Here is an 18,610-nt window from a genome sequence, read left to right as displayed (position 1 = left end):
CTTTGGACCATTGGTGCTCTTAGGGCAGTTCTGTCCGATCAGCCGGAAAACATTTGCTGGATTGAGTCTCATCTGTATATCACTGGAAGGAAAGTTTTCCTTGTCAAGATGAGCAGTCTAATTTTTGTCCTCTAGTAAGATGGGTAAAAGCTTAACCGCTATCTCTCGTTGGCGGGAATGCTTGTCCCTTAAAATTGACTTTATCTTTGAAATGCCTCACATAATAATCTAAGCCCTAATAAGACACTTGGAGTTGAAAGCACCTGGTGGTAGAATCAAATGTGAAAATTCTTCAAAGGACCATGGTTTAAGAGTTGCTGTAAATCTGTCTTCCCCAAAGTGATATTACAGTCCTTCATTTATCACTGGATATTACTGCAAGAAAACTCTAGACTTAAAAAAAAAAAAAAAAGAAGAAGGGGCGCCTGGGTGGCTCAGTCATTAAGCTTCTGCCTTCCGCTCGGGTCATGATCCCAGGGTCCTGGGATCAAGCCCCGCATCGGGCTCCCTGCTCGGCGGGAAGCCTGCTTCTCCCTCTCCCACTCCCCCTGCTTGTGTTCCCTCTCTCGCTGTGTCTCTGTCAAATAAATAAATAAAATCTTTAAAAAAAAAAAGATTGCTCTATTTTAGTTTAGAGGTAGATTTAAGTCCCTCTCCATCCCCCAGTCCCCATGTTGAAAACCTGTGCTTACAAAAGAGGCCTCTGTTACTTTAGAGGTAGAACTGAGGAGGTTGAAAACCAAGGACCTTTATCCAAGCATTTGGGAGTACACTTTTTTCCTGCTCACTTTGCCCTTTGTCCCAGGCCAGTCTCCAAAGAAATAAAGCGTGGCTCTTGCAAGCTGTAGAAAAGCCTGGCTAATGATCAGAGATAAGACTTTCCTTGGACCAAAGGAAGTTGGGGAGGGGGCGAGGGATGGACACTTCTGTTTCCAGCCACCCTAATAGCTGGAAATTCTTGGAGCTTCGGAGCAGGATTCAGGCTCCAGGGACACCTGTTTGGGCCCCCAGGGCCAGCTCCGTGGTGGCCTTGCCTCGCCCCCCCCTCCCCGCCCCCACCGTGCCTGGCAGCTCCTGTATTGGCTGTTTTACCTGCGAGCCTGTATGTGGCTCTGTCTTTTCCTGGCTACTGCTGCCAGCACGCACTGTCAAGACAGAGGGAAGCCAAGCGAGGAGTGCAAATGCCGGAGACCAGAGCGGGAGGTGAGCCGCCTCCTGGAGGAGTTGACTGCGGCTTCCCTTCCTCCTGACACACATGGAGTTTGGGGACGGTGCCCGAAGAACTGCAGACAGATACTTCGCGACTGGATGTGTGTGAGCTGGCTAGTGAAGGCAGCCCCCGCCTCGCCCGCCTCGCGCGGACCTCCTGCTGGCAGGATGTAAATATACCTGCAGACCGGGCCAAACAGGACTGCCTTCCCCCCAAGCCCCTCCTGCCCCTGCCTCCCACCCTCTCCCTCGGCTAACCAGCATGAGAGGAACTGAGAAAGCAACAGCCGGCAAGTGACAGCTCCAGCCGGATTCCGTTTGTCTCTGAGCCGAGGTGGGAAGTTGATTGTGCAGCAGCTTCGTTGTGAATTCCTTCCATTGGCATCGCTATGTTTGCCTCTATCTGGTATGCCAAGAAGCTGGGTCGCAGGTTCGTGCACAATGCCAGGAAGGCAAAATCAGAAAAGGTATGGAATGAGTGGGGGTGAAGATTACCTTTCGGATTTGTCAACTGCCTGCTCTGGACTGCTAGTCTGAGTACAGACGCAGTCTTTATTAGCTTGGGGTGAGAACCTGCTTCTCACTGTGAATGTAGCCCATGCCACTCACAGGAGGGCTAACTCTTGGAGCTTTGCTACTTGGGAAGGGAGCAGTAGGGGTTAAGCAGGATCATCCTCTCATCAGAATATTAGGTGAAATCAGCAACTGATAGAGTGTCTCGGCGGAGACTTAATATTCCATTAAATGGCATAGGGTGAAAGCAGTTGAACAGCTGAAATATTTGCTTCTTCCAGGAGGTCTCTAGTAAACTTGTTGCTGTACTGCATTATTTTTATTACTACAGTGTTTGGTTCTGAAAGGGGCATTATAAATCCCTGAGCCTTTCTCCAGTACTTACGTCCTAGTGTGTGTCCTAGGAACACATACTTGGGACTCTCAGTAACATTGACTAGACTCCAGAGGGGTGCTTGGTATCTTTTCAGATCCACTGAACCATCATTTCAAAAGTGTTTACAATGAGTACGAATTATATTTATAATTGGGTAGTTATGGCCATTTAGAGAGTGGCTTTGTATTTCTTTTATTCAGCATGACTAGTTGTTTCCTCCTAGAGAACCTCTGTGTAGATTTCCCTCACTAATTATCTTTCTCTAAGAAAATAAAATGGCCTGTAAGTCTTGAGATGTATTACAAGCTTTCATCCCTAATTTGTCCTCTGCTTTCAGAGGCACTGACCAAACTGTCATATTCAGGAAATTTTGTGTCCAATTTGATAGGTGTTGGGGAAACTTCCTTAGGAAACAAAATTTTGTGAAACTGAGATTTTTCCATATTTCTCTGAGGAATCTTTGGTCTAGTCTCCTTTCGGCCTTAAATCTCCTGGTGAGATTGACCCAGAGATGGTTTTCCTGGCCTGTGGCATAGTCCTTCCTCCCAACTGTGAATGTTCCTTCACTTTGACTTGCTATTTGTTCCTTCAGAGTGGAAATGTTGATAACATGAACAGGAATCCAGGGATAAACCCGAGATATGATCGTTTGTAATGTGAAAAGAGAAAACATTATTGGAGTTCTGACTTTAGGGTTTTTTTGTAGCTTTTTTCACTGTCCAGATGTGAGGATTGTAGAATGATGATAGACTTGTTATTTAATGGCCCTTGTGGTGAGGGAGGAAGGCAATGATAGGGGAGAATTGATCCTGTTCCTATTCTGTATATTCCAGGTGACAAGACTGCAAATGTAATTGTCATGTACAGCAACATATATATTGAACAGTTGGGTTTGGGGGGTTTTGTTTTTTGTTTTTTTTTTTTTTTTTGCTTCTCAAGTGATTTTTAAGGAAAGAGACTTGTAAGTAGGTCTTTTATTGGAGCAAATGTTTTGAAAAAGTGCCTTCTTCTTATGAAAATTATAGGTTGTATGGATGAGGGGACTGTCAGGACCACAAATGGCTCTGAAAGCCACAGGGAGGTAATGCCTTATGCCAAATTAGTATGCAAAGAAAAGTTGAATCTCCCAGTGGCACTTAATTCAGACTTGGGTCGAAATGTGGAGAACAGCAGTCTGAAAATGCTTTGTATGGAACCTAAAAGGATGGTAATCCAACAAAGTAACATGGGCTTCTGATTCTTGAGAGTGGGGAGAAGACAGTAAAGGGACTGTGATAGCTACCTTCCTTTCATTTCTGTGGTGGCTGATGCTTAGGCTAGGTAAGAAGAAACCAAATGTGGGGTTAATGGCTTTAAATTATTTATTTCTCTTACTTAGGGAGTAAGGAAATCAACATTGGAGAACTGAAGTTTTGCTCTCTGAGTGATAAAGACCAAAGGAAAACTATTAACTCGAATGCCCTTGTGCTAGCCAAGGGAGCTAGGAGGAGTTAATTTTGAACACCAGGTGATGATAACTAATATGAAAATAGCATCCTTTTTTTTTTTTTTCCTGTGGGTTTGTATTCACAGAGTCCCTGGAATAAATTAAAAGGTATGCTGCCTTGAACAATGAAGGCCCTCAGTTGAAGCATGGTGAATGGAAATAATTTATTTATTCTGTGTACCTAATTTTATTACATGCCTTATTTAAACCAACTATTGTGGATTAATATTTTGTCTAATGAGTTCAGTAATAAAGTTTAACTGAGAAGACAGTGAACAAATGATACTACAAGCTGAATAAATTCATATAAAGTATTACTAGAGCATCAGAGATCACATCATTGCAAACACGGAGGGGGATCTAAAGTGCTGCTGACTGTATGTGGTCGTGCTTTATTATAAAATGGAGGAAGATGGATAAAATCAGATCATTATTGAGTTTTATTTAGAGAATGACTAGTATATTTGAATGTGAAACAACTATTGCTAGATTCATAGCATGCTTAGCATTTGGGGGTATATATCTGTGTCATAGATAGTGATTGTGGTTTCATTTTAGGACCTTCTGTAAATTTTGGCTTCTTTTTACTATAGGTAGCATAGTTTATTTTCTCCTACTCTAGTAAAACAACCTGCACTCATCATAGCCCATCAGTCCTATTTTAGCATTCAGGTGTGGTCTGGGAAGTGAATTCCTCAAGGCTGGGATTAATTGAAAAGCTAATTGGGAATGTGCAAGCCTAAATGCCATCCCTAAACATGCAGTATGCCTTATTCATGGTTGCCTGGTCTACTGTTTTACCTCATTCAATGCCAATAGAGTTAAATAGCAGCATGGAATGTAATGATAATAACAAGCACAACAGTAATGTTAATGATAGCCCTTGTCCATGCACATTATACAGCAGGTGCTTTATGCATTCACAGCAATCCTATAAGGTAGAAATCATTTTTCTAGAGTCCCAGAGAGAAAAGTAGCTAGCCCAGGGTCACTAAGTTAGCAGTAAGTATCAGTGCTTGGATTGGAGCCCAAGTTTACCCAAGCTATTCCAAAAATGACTCCTTGAGTCTATAGCATTCTCCTCCATCCACCTGTCATTCACCTGTCTTGCCTGAGTAAGGTTAACCATTCCTTCTTATCTTGTCCCCCACTTTTGATATAAAAATGCAAAAGTCATGAGGTTTATGGAATCAAAGTTACCAATCCTGTAACTCAGCCCCCTTATTTCTGATAAGACTCTACCTAAAGACTCTACCTAAGCTATCTTGAATAGACAATTGTCTGTCCTGTTATTAAAGACTTTACACTCTTTGTCCTCTTTTGTTGGGTAAGTATAGCAAGCTATCATCCTGGCACATATTATTCCTTTTAAATAGCTAGTAATTGTCATATCATCAAAACCTAAACATTGGCATTTGTACTCATTGCTTATCCTATTGAAACCAAAGATGTCTTTCATTAAAAAGAAACTAAATGCTTGGCAGTTGCAGATTCACTCTTTTTAGAGTGAGTCAAAGATATTAGGTGATTCACATTGTTGTTTTTCCGAAAAGAAAAGCAAAAGGCTCTTTGTTATTCTTTCATTAAAAAGACAGTTTGTGCATACCAGTAAATTCTTTGAACAAAATTATTTTAAATGTGATAATATGAAATCAAAACTGGCTGGCCAGAAAAGAATACCTCCGTTCAAATAATTATTCTTTTTTTTTTTTGACCCTATGTAATTAATTCAGATGTTAGTGTCTTACTTTTATGCATTTTTGTCACATTTCAACTTAAATTGCTTAATTTAGTCCATCTCTAGATTGTATTACTCTAAGAGGGCAGCTGAAGAAGCTTTAAGATAAATTGAAATGCAATTTCTGGTGACATAATAATATGCAAGAGTAGAAAACACTTGAAATTGTGAACCCTCACTACCCAATCAGCATTGTTTTCTCTCATTTGTTTTTGTCCTCATTTTTATATTTAACTATTTTTATTTTAAGCATATACCCTGAAAAGTGGATGCATGATGCATTTAGGAAAGACTGACGTCAATATCCATCATCCAATAGACACAACTGTGGATGAGCTTAGCAGTGATATCTAACCTACAAGTGATATGACTGAGCCCAAATATCCTGACATTAGGCCATTTTCACCTTAAAGAATTCCTTAAGAACCATCATACTTGTTCTGCCCTCCTTTTCACCTAAACCAAACACATTAATTCAACATAAACTGAAATGGAGGATAAACTAGTAATGCATTTGGGGGCAGTATGGCCAAAGAGAGACAATAATATCCTGGGTGACCCTGGCATAACATGAAAAGCATTGGGCTTAAGGTGAGGACCTGGAAGGAGGGATTTAAATTAGTCCTATTCTTTGCTATCCAGCCTAAAGCCAATCATTTGGGCTCTTCTAGGGCTCAGTTTTCTTATTTGTGAAATGGAAGTAACACCTATGCTTTAGTAGAATGCCAATGTCCTCAGGATCAACCCAAACCTCTTAACATGGTCTACAAGGCCAATCATGATTTGACCTCTCCTTTCCCCTCTGCCACTACATCTTGCCCCTCTTCCATGACACTCTAAATTCAGCATCCTGAACTACTTTCAAATCCCTGAATGTCCCATGCTTTTTCTAGCTTCTAGGATTTTTCTTCTCCTCTTTGGCTGACTAGCAGACCACAAGCTAGCCGTACACCTCACTAATTGCATGCCAACCTGAAGTGACATCACCATCACTAGGAAACTTTCCCTGGCCCCTACAAGCCCAGGATGGGTCTTCCGTTGGCTCCTACAGCTGCTTGTACATTGGCTGTAATCGTCTTTCCTTCCCTGTATTCCCCATCAGAATGTGGATTCTCCGAATGAAGGACTGTTCCATCTTGTTCCCCTTATTTCAAGGCCTAAAAGAATGCCTGGAATATGGTTATCTCTCATACTCTATTTCATTGACTCTAGGTTGTCATCAGTTGCAAGATGCTCCATTATTTCATGTATTATTAAGGAAAGAAAAAGATTTTCAATGGAACTTTAACACATCATCAGTTGCAAGATGCATCTTGATTTCAGAGATGTTCAAATATAAAAAGAAAAGTTTATTTTTAGAAGCAATGAAGTATGGCATAGCTGAAAGAATGAATAATGAATGGGTTTATTTTGAGGATAAATGAGTTAATATAAATAAAGTGTTTAAGGTTACACTTGCTATCAAATCACTTTTATGTCTTTGCAAATCATAACAGTACTTGGCATAGGGAAATTTAATAGATAATCCTAAAATATATCACACATTTTATTCTGTGCTGATGAGACTCAACTGGCATCATTTGTCCTATTCTGGATTTAGGAAGGTAAATGAAGAGAGGGAAAATGGAAATGAAGGTTATGGAAGAAATAAATGAAAAGCAATCAAACTGGGACCATTTAGATTGCAGAAGAGAAAGCTTACAGAGCCTCCTGGCCTCTCACTACATATTTACATGTCTAAACAACAGTTATAGTTAACTTTTATTGAATTCTTTCGATGAGCTGAGAACTGTGCTAATATGAGGATCTAGTGAGATAGTTACCATAATTACGTTTTTAGAGCAAAAACACATCACCAGTAGGTGGCTGGGATTAGACACCATGTCTGACTCTAGAGCTTAAGCTCTGAGCCAGTAACAATGCTCTGTATGTATGTGTGTGTACGTATGTGTGCATATAGTACATACCGAGTACTGTATATTATACAATATATGCTGTATGCTATACTGTATATATGACGTATATTTATAGTCAGCTAGATATCAAGTTTATTTTTCCCTGTAACAGATAAATGTAAATGTAAATTTAAATGCAAATTCAGAAATACAGCTTAAGCAGGGGCGCCTGGGTGGCTCAGATGGTTAAGCGTCTGCCTTCGGCTCAGGTCATGATCCCAGGGTCCTGGGATGGAGCCCCACATCGGGCTCCTGGCTCAGCGGGAAGCCTGCTTCTCCCTCTCCCCCTGCTCATGCTCTCTCTCTCTCTCTCTCTGTATCTCTGTGTCTCAAATGAATAAATCAAAAAAATATTTAAAAAAATATATATATAGCTTAAGCATAAGAAGCAACATCCTGATGTTGAAGACTCTCCAGTCCTTAGTGAATGATAGAATCTTCCTACATCTATTTTTGCCTCATGGCAGATTAAAGAGTAGCCTGATCCAGGGAGAGATGGACAGGTTTTCCTCTCAGGTCCCTTTCTTAGAGCCTTCTGAGTCTTTGAGAGCTCATGGGTCATGAGCAGTGGCATGACTCAGCGCCCGTGTCTGTGGGCTGTGGTGACAGAAAGGACAGGTGTTTGTCCACGCTGAATGCAGCCCTGCAGTTCTCCCTTGTCACCTGGCAGGTGAATCAAGCAATAAAATGGACAGTAGCACCTGTTCTGAAGTCCCAGCACTGCTACCCACCCTGGAAGAACACACAATGCAGCTGTTAGCAGGACAGGGAGGGAAACAGAGGGAAAGGACAGGATAAGAGATATGGCTGAAATGAAGGAGGGGGAGGTAGGCTGGAGAGGAAGATAGCAGGTCACAAAACCACTGTAAAATTGTTATTAATAATGGTAATGCCTTGCACAGTGCCATGTACTTTACATGTATCACCTCATTTAATCATTTCTACAACCTTCTATGGTAGTCTTATTTTAGCTCCCATCTTAATCGATGAAGAAACTGAGGTATAAGATGTTGCAGAATTTGTTCAAAATCACAAAAAGTGAAACCAGCATTCAGGGCCAGAGCTGGCTGAATCCAGAGCCTGTCACCCTAACTATTCATGTGCTCTTTAAACTTTTCTTGGGTTGGGTGAGCCATTGATGTGGAGAAGGGACAGACTAACACAGCAGCCGTCTTCTCATCTACCTGTGCCTCATCTCTGTTGAATAACTATGTGGCTGAAAATAAGCCCGGATTTCCCACTTGGGGGTCCTCCAGGAACCAGATATCCAGATAGTTTACTTTCAGTACATTTTATAGAACTTTAGTTGCAAAATGGCTTTTTTTTTTTCATTTTGTTTTGTCTTCACTATACTTTAGAATGGTATGCCTCAACCTGGTATCATTCCATGGTATTATATCGAATGGTGAAGATGGAAGGGGGAACCCCCATGTGGTAAGATCAGCTCAACCATGATGATTCTTGTAGAGATAAAATTGATAATCAGATAAAGTACACATCTTATTTACATATGTACTATATTCTGGGGGCTAATAGAGAAACCATCTCACTTTAAATAATGCTTTATAGTATTCACTAATTTCATCTAAGGTGGTCTTATTTATCCAAATAAATAATTAAATTGTTAATTAAACTATTAAGCCTTTGTAGATTCTGTCCCATTCCACCAGGACACCTAGCACATCGTAGACCCTTAATAAACCCTGGTTGAATGATTGAATTGGCTGGAGGCCTCTGAGCTGTAGGGGGATAAAGACTGGATTAGGGGTCAGTAAGCCTGTGTGTCATCTACTCTGTCCCAACCACCTGTCCTCCATTGGCTAAGTCTCTTAATCTTTCTGGGTTCTTCATCTGCAGTCAGATTCCTTTCAATTTTAACATTCCCTGCTTTTTTTTGTTTTATTTACAAGGTATTTTCTTTTTTTTTTTTAATTTTATTATGTTATGTTAGTCACCATACAATACATCATTAGTTTTTGATGTGGTGATCCACGATCCATTGTTTTCGTATAACACCCAGTGCTCCATGCAGTACGTGCCCTCCTTAATACCCATCACCGAGCTAACCAATCCCCCCTCCCCCCTCCCCTCTAAAACCCTGTTTGTTTCTCAGAGTCCATAGTCTCTCATGGTTCATCTCTCCCTCCGATTTCCTCCGCCTTCATTTTTCCCTTCCTTCTCCTAATGTCCTCCATGCTATTCCTTATGTTCCACAAATAAGTGAAACCATATGATAATTGACTTTCTCTGCTTGACTTATTTCACTTAGCATAATCTCCTCCAGTCCCGTTCATGTTTATGTAAAAGTTGGGTATTCATCCTTTCTGATGGCTGAGTAATATTCCATTGTATATATGGACCACATCTTCTTTATCCATTCATCTGTTGAAGGGCATCTCAGCTCTTTCCTGCTTCTAATTTTGATTTGCTGTAAGTCTGCTGAGTCCTTAAAGGGAAGGATTTGATCTTATTTGTCTTTGTGCTCCTGGCACCTAGAACAATGCCTAGCATGAAGAAAACTTAAGAAAATGTATGTCAAATGAAGATGCACGACAGACCTGGAATGTCTTTAAGTATCAGTAAGAAGAATATAGTGGAAAATCTACCTAGTGTCAAAGTGGGAGCAGGATAAGAGACACTTCTTTATTGCCTTTTTTCTTTGAAGAAAGAGGGAATATGAGGCATTGTATAGCTCTGGGTAGGAGGCTCTGGTTCTCTTTCCTTCCCACTCTCCATGCCGCTAACACTAAAGTGAAACAAACAGTAACCAGCAGAATACCAGAGTTCTCTTCAACTACCAACAATGATATGTCAAACTGTAAAATTTTCCAGCTGCTTTGTCCTGCCTGCCAGAAGATTGCAGGCTTATATTTGAGTGTGAAATGTTTGTTTCTTATACCTTCTCAATCTGAAAAGTCTAGTTATATAGAGAATCCCCACCCCACTTGCTATGGACTGAATGGTGTCTCCCCATCCCAAATTCATATATTGAAGCCCTAGCCCCCAGTGTGATTATATATTGAGATGTGGAGGTAGGGATTTTAGGAGATAATTAAGGTTAAATGAGATGGTAATAGGGAGGTCCTAATCTGATAGGATTGGTGGACTTGTAAGAAAAGATTTCTCTCTTCCTCTCTCTCTAGGTTTCTTTCTCTCTCTCTCCCTCCTCCCTCTCCTCTCCTCTTTCCCTTTCTACCCCTCAGTTCTTCCCTTTCACACCTACTTGTTACTCTAGGCCAGTCCAATTTATAAACAGAAGTGATTTGCTTTCTATACCATCCACTCCACAGTTCCTCAACATTGACTATGGGAGAAAGTTTGTAATATGAGAAGGGCATCTGATTTTTCACTATCGTTTGCAGCAAGGTATGATGAAATGAACATGTCTGAGGCAGAAGTCAGTGACATTAATGTTCACTTTCATAGCGTTATTGAACTCTTATACTATTTAACATGAGAAATTTTGGCGACTCCCTAGCACAGGAAGAGTGGAAACTAATGTGCTGAGTGAGAGGAAAAATTATGTTGGAAGGGGTTGTTGGTTGGGAAGGTATAAGAGAATAAGAAAAAAACATTTTCTTTCTTCTTCTCTGAACATCATTCTGGCCTAGGACTTATATTCATGCCATTGTTTCTTAAGCTCCTTGGATAAATCCTTTGTCACCTTTATTGACCTCTTTCCTTTATACATTTTGTGAGTGCTCTTGTTGACACACCCAAGAACAACAGTGTGGCAGTGGAAGCCTGCAGCCTTGAGTTCAAATGTGACTCAACATCTTGCGAGTTGGGTGACCTTGAGTAAATACCTGCATCTCCTTAATTATTCATGTTCTCATATATTTAAAATAGCGGTAACCATCCTTGCATGGTTTCTGATTCAATTAAAAACTGCATGTAAAGCATCTGGTCCATTGTAAAACACTTAATATTTCCTTCCTCCCTCTCTCCTTCCCTGTCTCCTTTCCTTTAGTCCCTTCATTTTCATCCTCTGCATAGTTCCAGAAGGGATGCAAAGCAGCTTTTGGTAACTCCTTCATTAGTGATACCTCTTACTCTACTACTCCCTTGGGCTTCAGAATGGACTTGCCCTCCCATCCTAGTTTTATAGAGTGAGGAGATGTGTAATTATATCCCTGCTGCTGGTTAGAGGAAAAAAATTACTGAGGAGAACATCTTAACAAGTGAAAATTGTCAGTACACTGACTATGGGGGAATTCTCCGTTTTTATTTCCTTTTTAATAAATAAATCCTAGACTATTCTTATAAAGTGTCTCCCCCCCACCCCACCCTGTCTCCCACCTTTTCCACACCTCCCCTGTCTCAAAACACACCATGCAGTTTTCCAGAGAGTGATTCTCTGTGCTAGGTGAATGTCAGTCAAGGCATATTACTTCTTATTTGAAGTGAAGTGGTATGTGCTGAATGACTCAAGATGCTCATCTTGAGTCAATTATTTACTGAAAATAATGCATCACATCACCTTTGTAGCTTTATTTCAGGTCTTGGGAAAAAAGGGAGAGGGCAAGCTCCATATATTGAATTTCAGAACCAGAGGAACCTTCCTTTTATAAATGTTAATAGAAACATTAATGAACACTTATTGTGAGTCATTGCTATGGCCAGTCACTAGTCTAAGATTTAACGTGTTCTACCTCAGCTAATCCTCACAATAATCCTATGTGGTAAGTACTATTATACCCTCATTTTTATAAAGGAGGCACAGAAAAGTCAATTCATGTGCCCAGAGATGCACAATTAGCATTAGTATTAGAGGCAAGATTGAAACCCATGCCACCTAGATCTGAACCCACATTCTTAACTACAGTACTGCATTATTGCCCATGTCTTTCAAGTGAGCAAACTGAGCCCCCAGAAAATGTGAGGATGGGGAAGTTTCTTGCCCAGTGTGGTTGGCAGGCAGGCCTTTGGGATTTGAACTCAGATCTTCCAAATACCAGGCCATCCCTTCCTCTGGCCAGAGCCTTAGTGGCTCCACACACCATTGAGATGGATGTCCCTACATTTATTTCCTGTGATCAGATCTCAAGGAACTTGAAGCATTACCTTTATAAGTCTGAAATCAACAGCAGCTGATAGCTTCCTTCCATTTCACCAAAAGTATTACCGGTTTGTATTCATATTATTTGATGGTGGTATTAATAACCTATGATGATATTTTCAGTAAATAATTGATCCAAATTCACTGTGACTTCTGAGCCCTGCTTCCATTAAAAAAAAAAAGTTATCCAACAGGATGGCATTTGGAAAACAATTCCATCCCAGTGGTTGCATTAATTGCTACTTTGAATGTTCCTGCTGTGAAATGAATGGAGCCACTTTGGATCTATTTCTTAGAAATAACCATCTTTATTACCTCTGCTCTAGGTTGCACAGTTTTGAGATTTTTAGAGGCAAATATCTTCACTAATCTGTTTCTATTTTCCATTTTCATTCTGTAACTAATCCTTTTCATTGTTACCACCATTTTTTTAATGTTTTTTTTTTTTTAATTTTATTATGTTATGTTAGTCACCATACAATACATCATTAGTTTTTGATGTAGTGATCCACGATCCATTGTTTTCGTATAACACCCAGTGCTCCATGCAGTACGTGCCCTCCTTAATACCCATCACCGGGCTAACCAATCCCCCCTCCTCCCTCCCCTCTAAAACCCTGTTTGTTTCTCAGGTCCATAGTCTCTCATCGTTCATCTCTCCCTCCAATTCCCCCCGCCCATTTTTCCCTTCCTTCTCTTAATGTCCTCCATGTTATTCCTTATGTTCCACAAATAAGTGAAACCGTATGATAATTGACTTTCTCTGCTTGACTTATTTCACTTAGCATAATCTCCTCCAGTCCCATCCATGTTGATGTAAAAGTTGGGTATTCATCTTTTCTGATGGCTGAGTAATATTCCATTGTATATATGGACCACATCTTCTTTATCCATTCATCTGTTGAAGGGCATCTCGGCTCTTTCCACAGTTTGGCTATTGCGGACATTGCTGCTATGAACATTGGGGTGCATATGGCCCTTCTTTTCACTACATCTGTGTCTTTGTTACCACCATTTTTAATGTTCTCAGATTTTATTTATGGAGGGCATGGGATGTTATAGGACATTTTTGCCACTTGCTCTCTCAGCATATAACATTTGGTTAACTCCCCAAGTGTAACATTTTGAATATCATGTTTAATTCAAATATGACCCATTATTTTATTAAAGTTTTTCTCCCCTTGCATAGCTCCAGAATTTACAAGAGCTTTATGGAAATGGCTTATGCGATATACAAATAAGAATTTCTTTTAGTATCAGTCGTTTCTCCAGTATTTTAAGAAAAACAGGATGAAATGTAACATCATGAAATGGTGCTTGTTTGCAGTTACAAATTCCACTATGCCTTTTTAAAAACAAATTTAAATACATTTCCAATTAATTTATGCTTTCATCTCCTAGTTTCTTATAATTCACCTGTCTGGTTGTCTTGAACAGTTTCAAAAATCATATTTTTCCATGTTTCCAGGTTGACCCCCGGCTGGCCATAGGAAGATAAAATTCAAGAAGATAAATGAGTTAGCTGTGGCCTCTTAAGTCGATTAGGAATTGAACAAATACTTATTTGCCCCTTGGTATGGAACAAGGACTTATTTGCACACTATTGCTACTACTACTGTGCTGGGATTTAGGGTGCAGAATGATCAAGCCACAGTCCCTATGCTGCGGAAGTTCAGGAATAGATTAGGAAGAAAAGAACATAAACTCTTAAATGTGCTTTAGCAGTATAAATAACACTTTTGTTTCTTTTGCCTTGCCAGACCCTCTGCTTTTTTGCTGAATCTTATCATTCTAGAGCTATGGGATCATGCCTGATTGCAAAACACCTGGCAAATCTCTCATACCCAGAACCCCACTCTCCAAGTTTAGAATAAAACATACCTGGTCTGACTATGCTCTTAGGTTGCACACGTGGATATGCATAGTGTTCTTGTAAGAAAAAAAATGCCTTAAATTAAAGTAAACTTTCTTATTTTTAATACTTCTATTAAGATATATCAAGACAAAAGAGTGGAGTATTTCAGAACGCTATTTCTGAATCTGATGTTCCTGGGTTCAAATCCCAGCACCGCTACTAACTAACTGTGGGGCTTGGAACAAATTACTGAAACTTTCTGGGTGCTTCAGTTTCCTCATTTAGAAAATGACAATAACAGTACCTCTCTTGTAGAGTTGTTATGAGGACTGAATGAGGAGATATTTGTGATATAACAGGTATTATCTAAGCGCTTTTAACGAAATAGCATGGGACATGTCATTTAAAGGAAAGAGATTTGGGGGTGAGTCTGGTTGTATGGAACCTCTCAAGTGAGAGGCCAGTTCTTCCATCTCATACTCTGATGATGATTTTGACTTATAATAGATCTGCTTTGAACTGCTTCTTAATCATGTGCTCTACAGTGTTGGCATGAATGGGCATGCAAATCTCTGCCTCCATACAACAACCCTGAGCTTTATTGAAGGTGCTTTGAGAAGGTGGCTGTGAGCTACCACCCCGACTTAAGCCACTGCTCTCGCCAAAGATGCTGGGATTACTGCCATGTGGTTGTTGAGTCATTAATTTGAAAAGCATCTACCCAAGAGTGTCTGCCTTGATATCTACCCAAGAGAACATCCTTTGAGGAGGTAGGGCAAGGCCTCTAATTAGTATAATGAACTTCTGTCTTCCCAAAGTACCAGCTCTGCTTTTGGAAAGGAATCAATATTCATCATCACTATTTGTTGCTCAGTGATACAGATACTTCCGTGTGTTCTGTGCTCTTAGGGACTGTTCAATGGATGTGAGAACATTTTCCATATCATATCTATTTATAATTTATACAGTTTAATCACTACTTGAGCAAATAGCTTGTCTTTCTTAAATAGAACTATTTCCTTTCCTTTAAGGAAAATAGCCATTAACTTTGAGTAATTGTCAGAAAAAAAATCTCAATAATCCATACGTGTATCCATTTGGCAGGTGCCTTATAATATGCTAGGGAGCTGGGGTGTGATGGTGAATGCAGCCTATTCAGTACTCAAGGGATATATTGTATAGTGGATGAGGGAGACATTAATAAAACCTGAATATAATCTAATTGTGATAAAATAAAAATAATGTAAAATCTGCCATTTTAATCACTTTTCTTTTGTTTACAAAGAGTGGCATTAAGTACACTTACAGTGTTAACACAACTATTACCACTATCCATTTCCAGAATTTTTTATTATCCCAAACAGAAACCCTATACCTATCTGAATATGGTCTTAGTATGAAAATGTTCAGACCATCTATCTGACCTTCCTAAAAAAATCTACTGATTAAATTACGATAGTTCCATCTACCTGTTAAAACTATTCTAAGAATGTTTCAGAAATAGTTACAAATGCCTGAACTTCCATTATTTCTTTGAGAAGATTTTATAATGTTCCTAACGATGTTAAGCATTTTGCTCGAGTAATGCAATTTAATTTTGGCTACGTACCTTTAGCTTTACTAAGATTAGTAATTAAATATTTAGTTATGTAGTAAATTAGCAATGGCACATGATCATTGGAAAGTAGGTACTCCATTTACTGCAGCATAAATGTTTTACAAGGTATTGTAATGTAACTAGTAAATTAATAATGACAATTTGGGTTTCAGCTAATTAAAATCTTCCTTAGCATTTATTAATTTTAGGGTCTAAAGGAAAACAACTTTGACAGTGAAAATAGCTGTTGCAATGGTTTAGCTGCACTGACCAAGGAAAAAATTGGGAAAATAGAATGTATGTAACCAGTTATAAAGATAAAAAGTCAGTTTCCAACTGTCTCCCTTATGAAATGTTATTGGCAAATCTAAACAAAGATTCTAAACAAAGATTCAAGATTCATTGAAGAGAGAGACCTTGTCATCAACTTCACACCCCTATTCAGTCAAAACATTTTTAATGAGAATTGACACAATGGCAATAGCAAACCCTCATCACAGGTGCCTAGAACTGAGCTAGATCTGTAGAAATAGCATAATAGAATACAAAGAATTCAGTTCACAATCATAGATTATTATTGCTGGAAGCTATTACATTAAAATATAATAATAATAATAATTGCTGATTATATGAGTAATATATAACAAAGCCCTTTTGTAGATGAAGAAATTGAGGCCCAGAAATATTTGGCTTTATATATCTAATATTTAGCTTCAGAAAGTTAGCTCATTCATAACCTAGGTCTTTATTTTATTTCATATAATGGAAACTACATAGAAGGGAAATGTGAAAAGCATGTCAAGGAAGGTATATCTACGTATAGTCACTCAGTCTTTAGTTTATTCGGAAAAACAATGTGGTTTGTTTGAGGAAGCATCAGATTTAGAGTCCAAAGGACTTGCACTTGAATCGTCTTTGCCTTTTACTAGCTGACAAAGTTATTTAACTTCTTGGGGGCTTAGTTTTTCCATTGGTGAAATAGGGATAAAAGTGATGAATTGCTAGCATAGCAGTGCTGTAGACAGGAGGTATGCAAAAGTCAATTCATTTATTCACTCAAAGAAATAACAATTGGAATTCCTAGTATAGTCTCAGTTAAAGATATAATAATAATAGACATAGTCTACCCAAGTAACCTCTCCAACTTCTCTGAAGAATTCAGGCTGGTGAGGGAGAGAGCTATGTTAGGTACCATGTCGCATGACAATTCAAATTTATTCATCCAAGTTGTGCAATAATAGAAGTACTATAGATTCATTTCTATTTGGAGGTATAAAGGGAGAAGTGGAGAGGAAGAGGTGGGGCCACAGGGGGCCTCAGACAGGCGATGGTGCTTGGGAAGAGTCTAACAGGACGAGAAGGTGTCTGCCAAGCAGACAGGGTGAGGGAGGTCATTCTGAACAAAGAAAACAGCTTGAGCAAAGCACAGATTCCTCAAAGAGCATGGCCTTTTCATGTAACAGCAGGAGGTTCATCATGGCCTGAGCATAGAGTGCACACGGGGGAGTGGGAAGAAGTGACTTTGGAAAGGTCGAATGGGGCCAGATGGTGAAAGGCTTGGTTTGCCATCTAAGACGTTTGAATTTTATTTGATGAGAGATAAAGCACCAGTGTCACTGAAAGTTTGAAGGAGGGAGGGAGAAAAGGAGGAAGAGACAGAGACAGAGTGAGAGGCGATAAGTTTGGCATTAGATTCAGAGTTTGGGAAAACTGATCTGGTGGCAGTACAGAGAATATATGAAGAGATGAGCAAGAGTAGAGGTGAAAAGACACTTTGGGAGACCTTTATAGTGCTCTCAAACTGGGTGTGCATCAAGATAACCTGGAGGGCTTATAAAAACACAGATTGCTGAGCTCTACTCTCAGAGGTCTGGATTTGGTAGAGCTGAAATGAGGAACAAGAATTTGCATTAACAAGTTGCCAGGAGCTTCTGCACCTGGACCCTGTTTCTAGAATCACTGCCATAAAAGATGATAAGGGGCTCACGGGGGCCAGACGGAGGCAGTGAGATAGAGGTGGTGAATGAAATCCCATTGTGAAGGCCTCATTGATTAGCAGCACCCTTGTGATAACATTGTTCCCTGCTGAGATTTTGCTGGGATCATATGTCTATGCCTGAGGCACTCGATATTGCTGGAGGGTATGAGGTGAATTAATGGGCCCCAGCTATTGCCTACCAGGGTCAGAGTGGGTCAAAGTGACCTGTGCCCTCCAACAAATGTTAATACCAGAAACCACCCTGAGAATTTCCTAACTCAAATTCCTTTGTTCTAGTTGTTGTTAAATGAAGAAATCAATTCAGATTGCAGAGAAGAAAGAGACTTCCCCCGAGTCACAGGGCTGTTTACTCTGGGGAGATTGGTCTCTGATGTAAGGTGCTGCCGAACAGCCTAGCATTCCCGTCTGTGAGTGTTCCCTGGCTTCAGCAGCGGTCCAAGGGAAGCAAACCTGGCTGCTCTTGAGCTCTTCCACTGTTTCCTTCTTTTTAAAAGTAAGCACATACTTGACTAAGGAGGTTTATATGATCTTTTCTTTTGGTTGGACAAGATTTTTCTCTCGTTTTTGTTTATTCGGTGCTTGTGTTTGTTTTTGAGCTGAACATGATCTCTCTAATTACCTTTCATTATAACCAAGGTTCCTTTGTCATGCAATCCCATTGTTCTGGTGAAATGGGCTTCATCTGCTGAGTGTAGGAAAAAGGTTTTAATTGACATAATTAACTCTGGGGTGGTTACCTCGGATTTAAAAGAGGCAGTTGATTCTTGCAGACTATGAGGACATTGCCTGGCCAAGCACACTGTGTGTAATAATGAAGGTGGTT

At 39.8% G+C, this 18,610-nt stretch overlaps 1 protein-coding gene across 15 annotated transcripts in view; it reads left to right on the top strand.

The window, feature by feature from the left end:
- Positions 1-18,610, top strand: part of DLG2 (discs large MAGUK scaffold protein 2) — a 1,693,368-nt gene that overhangs the window by 756,626 nt on the left and 918,132 nt on the right. Inside the window, exon 1 of one of the 15 annotated variants that reach the window (XM_032393573.1) lies at positions 622-1,676. The exons of 13 other annotated variants lie outside the window; for them this stretch is intronic. In XM_032393573.1, coding sequence (XP_032249464.1) covers positions 1,599-1,676 — 78 coding nt within the window. In that variant the 5' untranslated portion in view covers positions 622-1,598. Of the gene's footprint in view, positions 1-621; positions 1,677-18,610 lie in introns of those variants that run through there. One more of the 15 variants, XM_032393575.1, reaches the window with a different exon arrangement.

This window comes from Phoca vitulina, unplaced genomic scaffold (genome assembly GCF_004348235.1).
Source record: "Phoca vitulina isolate PV1807 unplaced genomic scaffold, GSC_HSeal_1.0 scaffold74, whole genome shotgun sequence".
NCBI classification, from domain to species: domain Eukaryota; kingdom Metazoa; phylum Chordata; class Mammalia; order Carnivora; family Phocidae; genus Phoca; species Phoca vitulina.
This window is presented reverse-complemented; position numbering and strand designations above follow the sequence as displayed.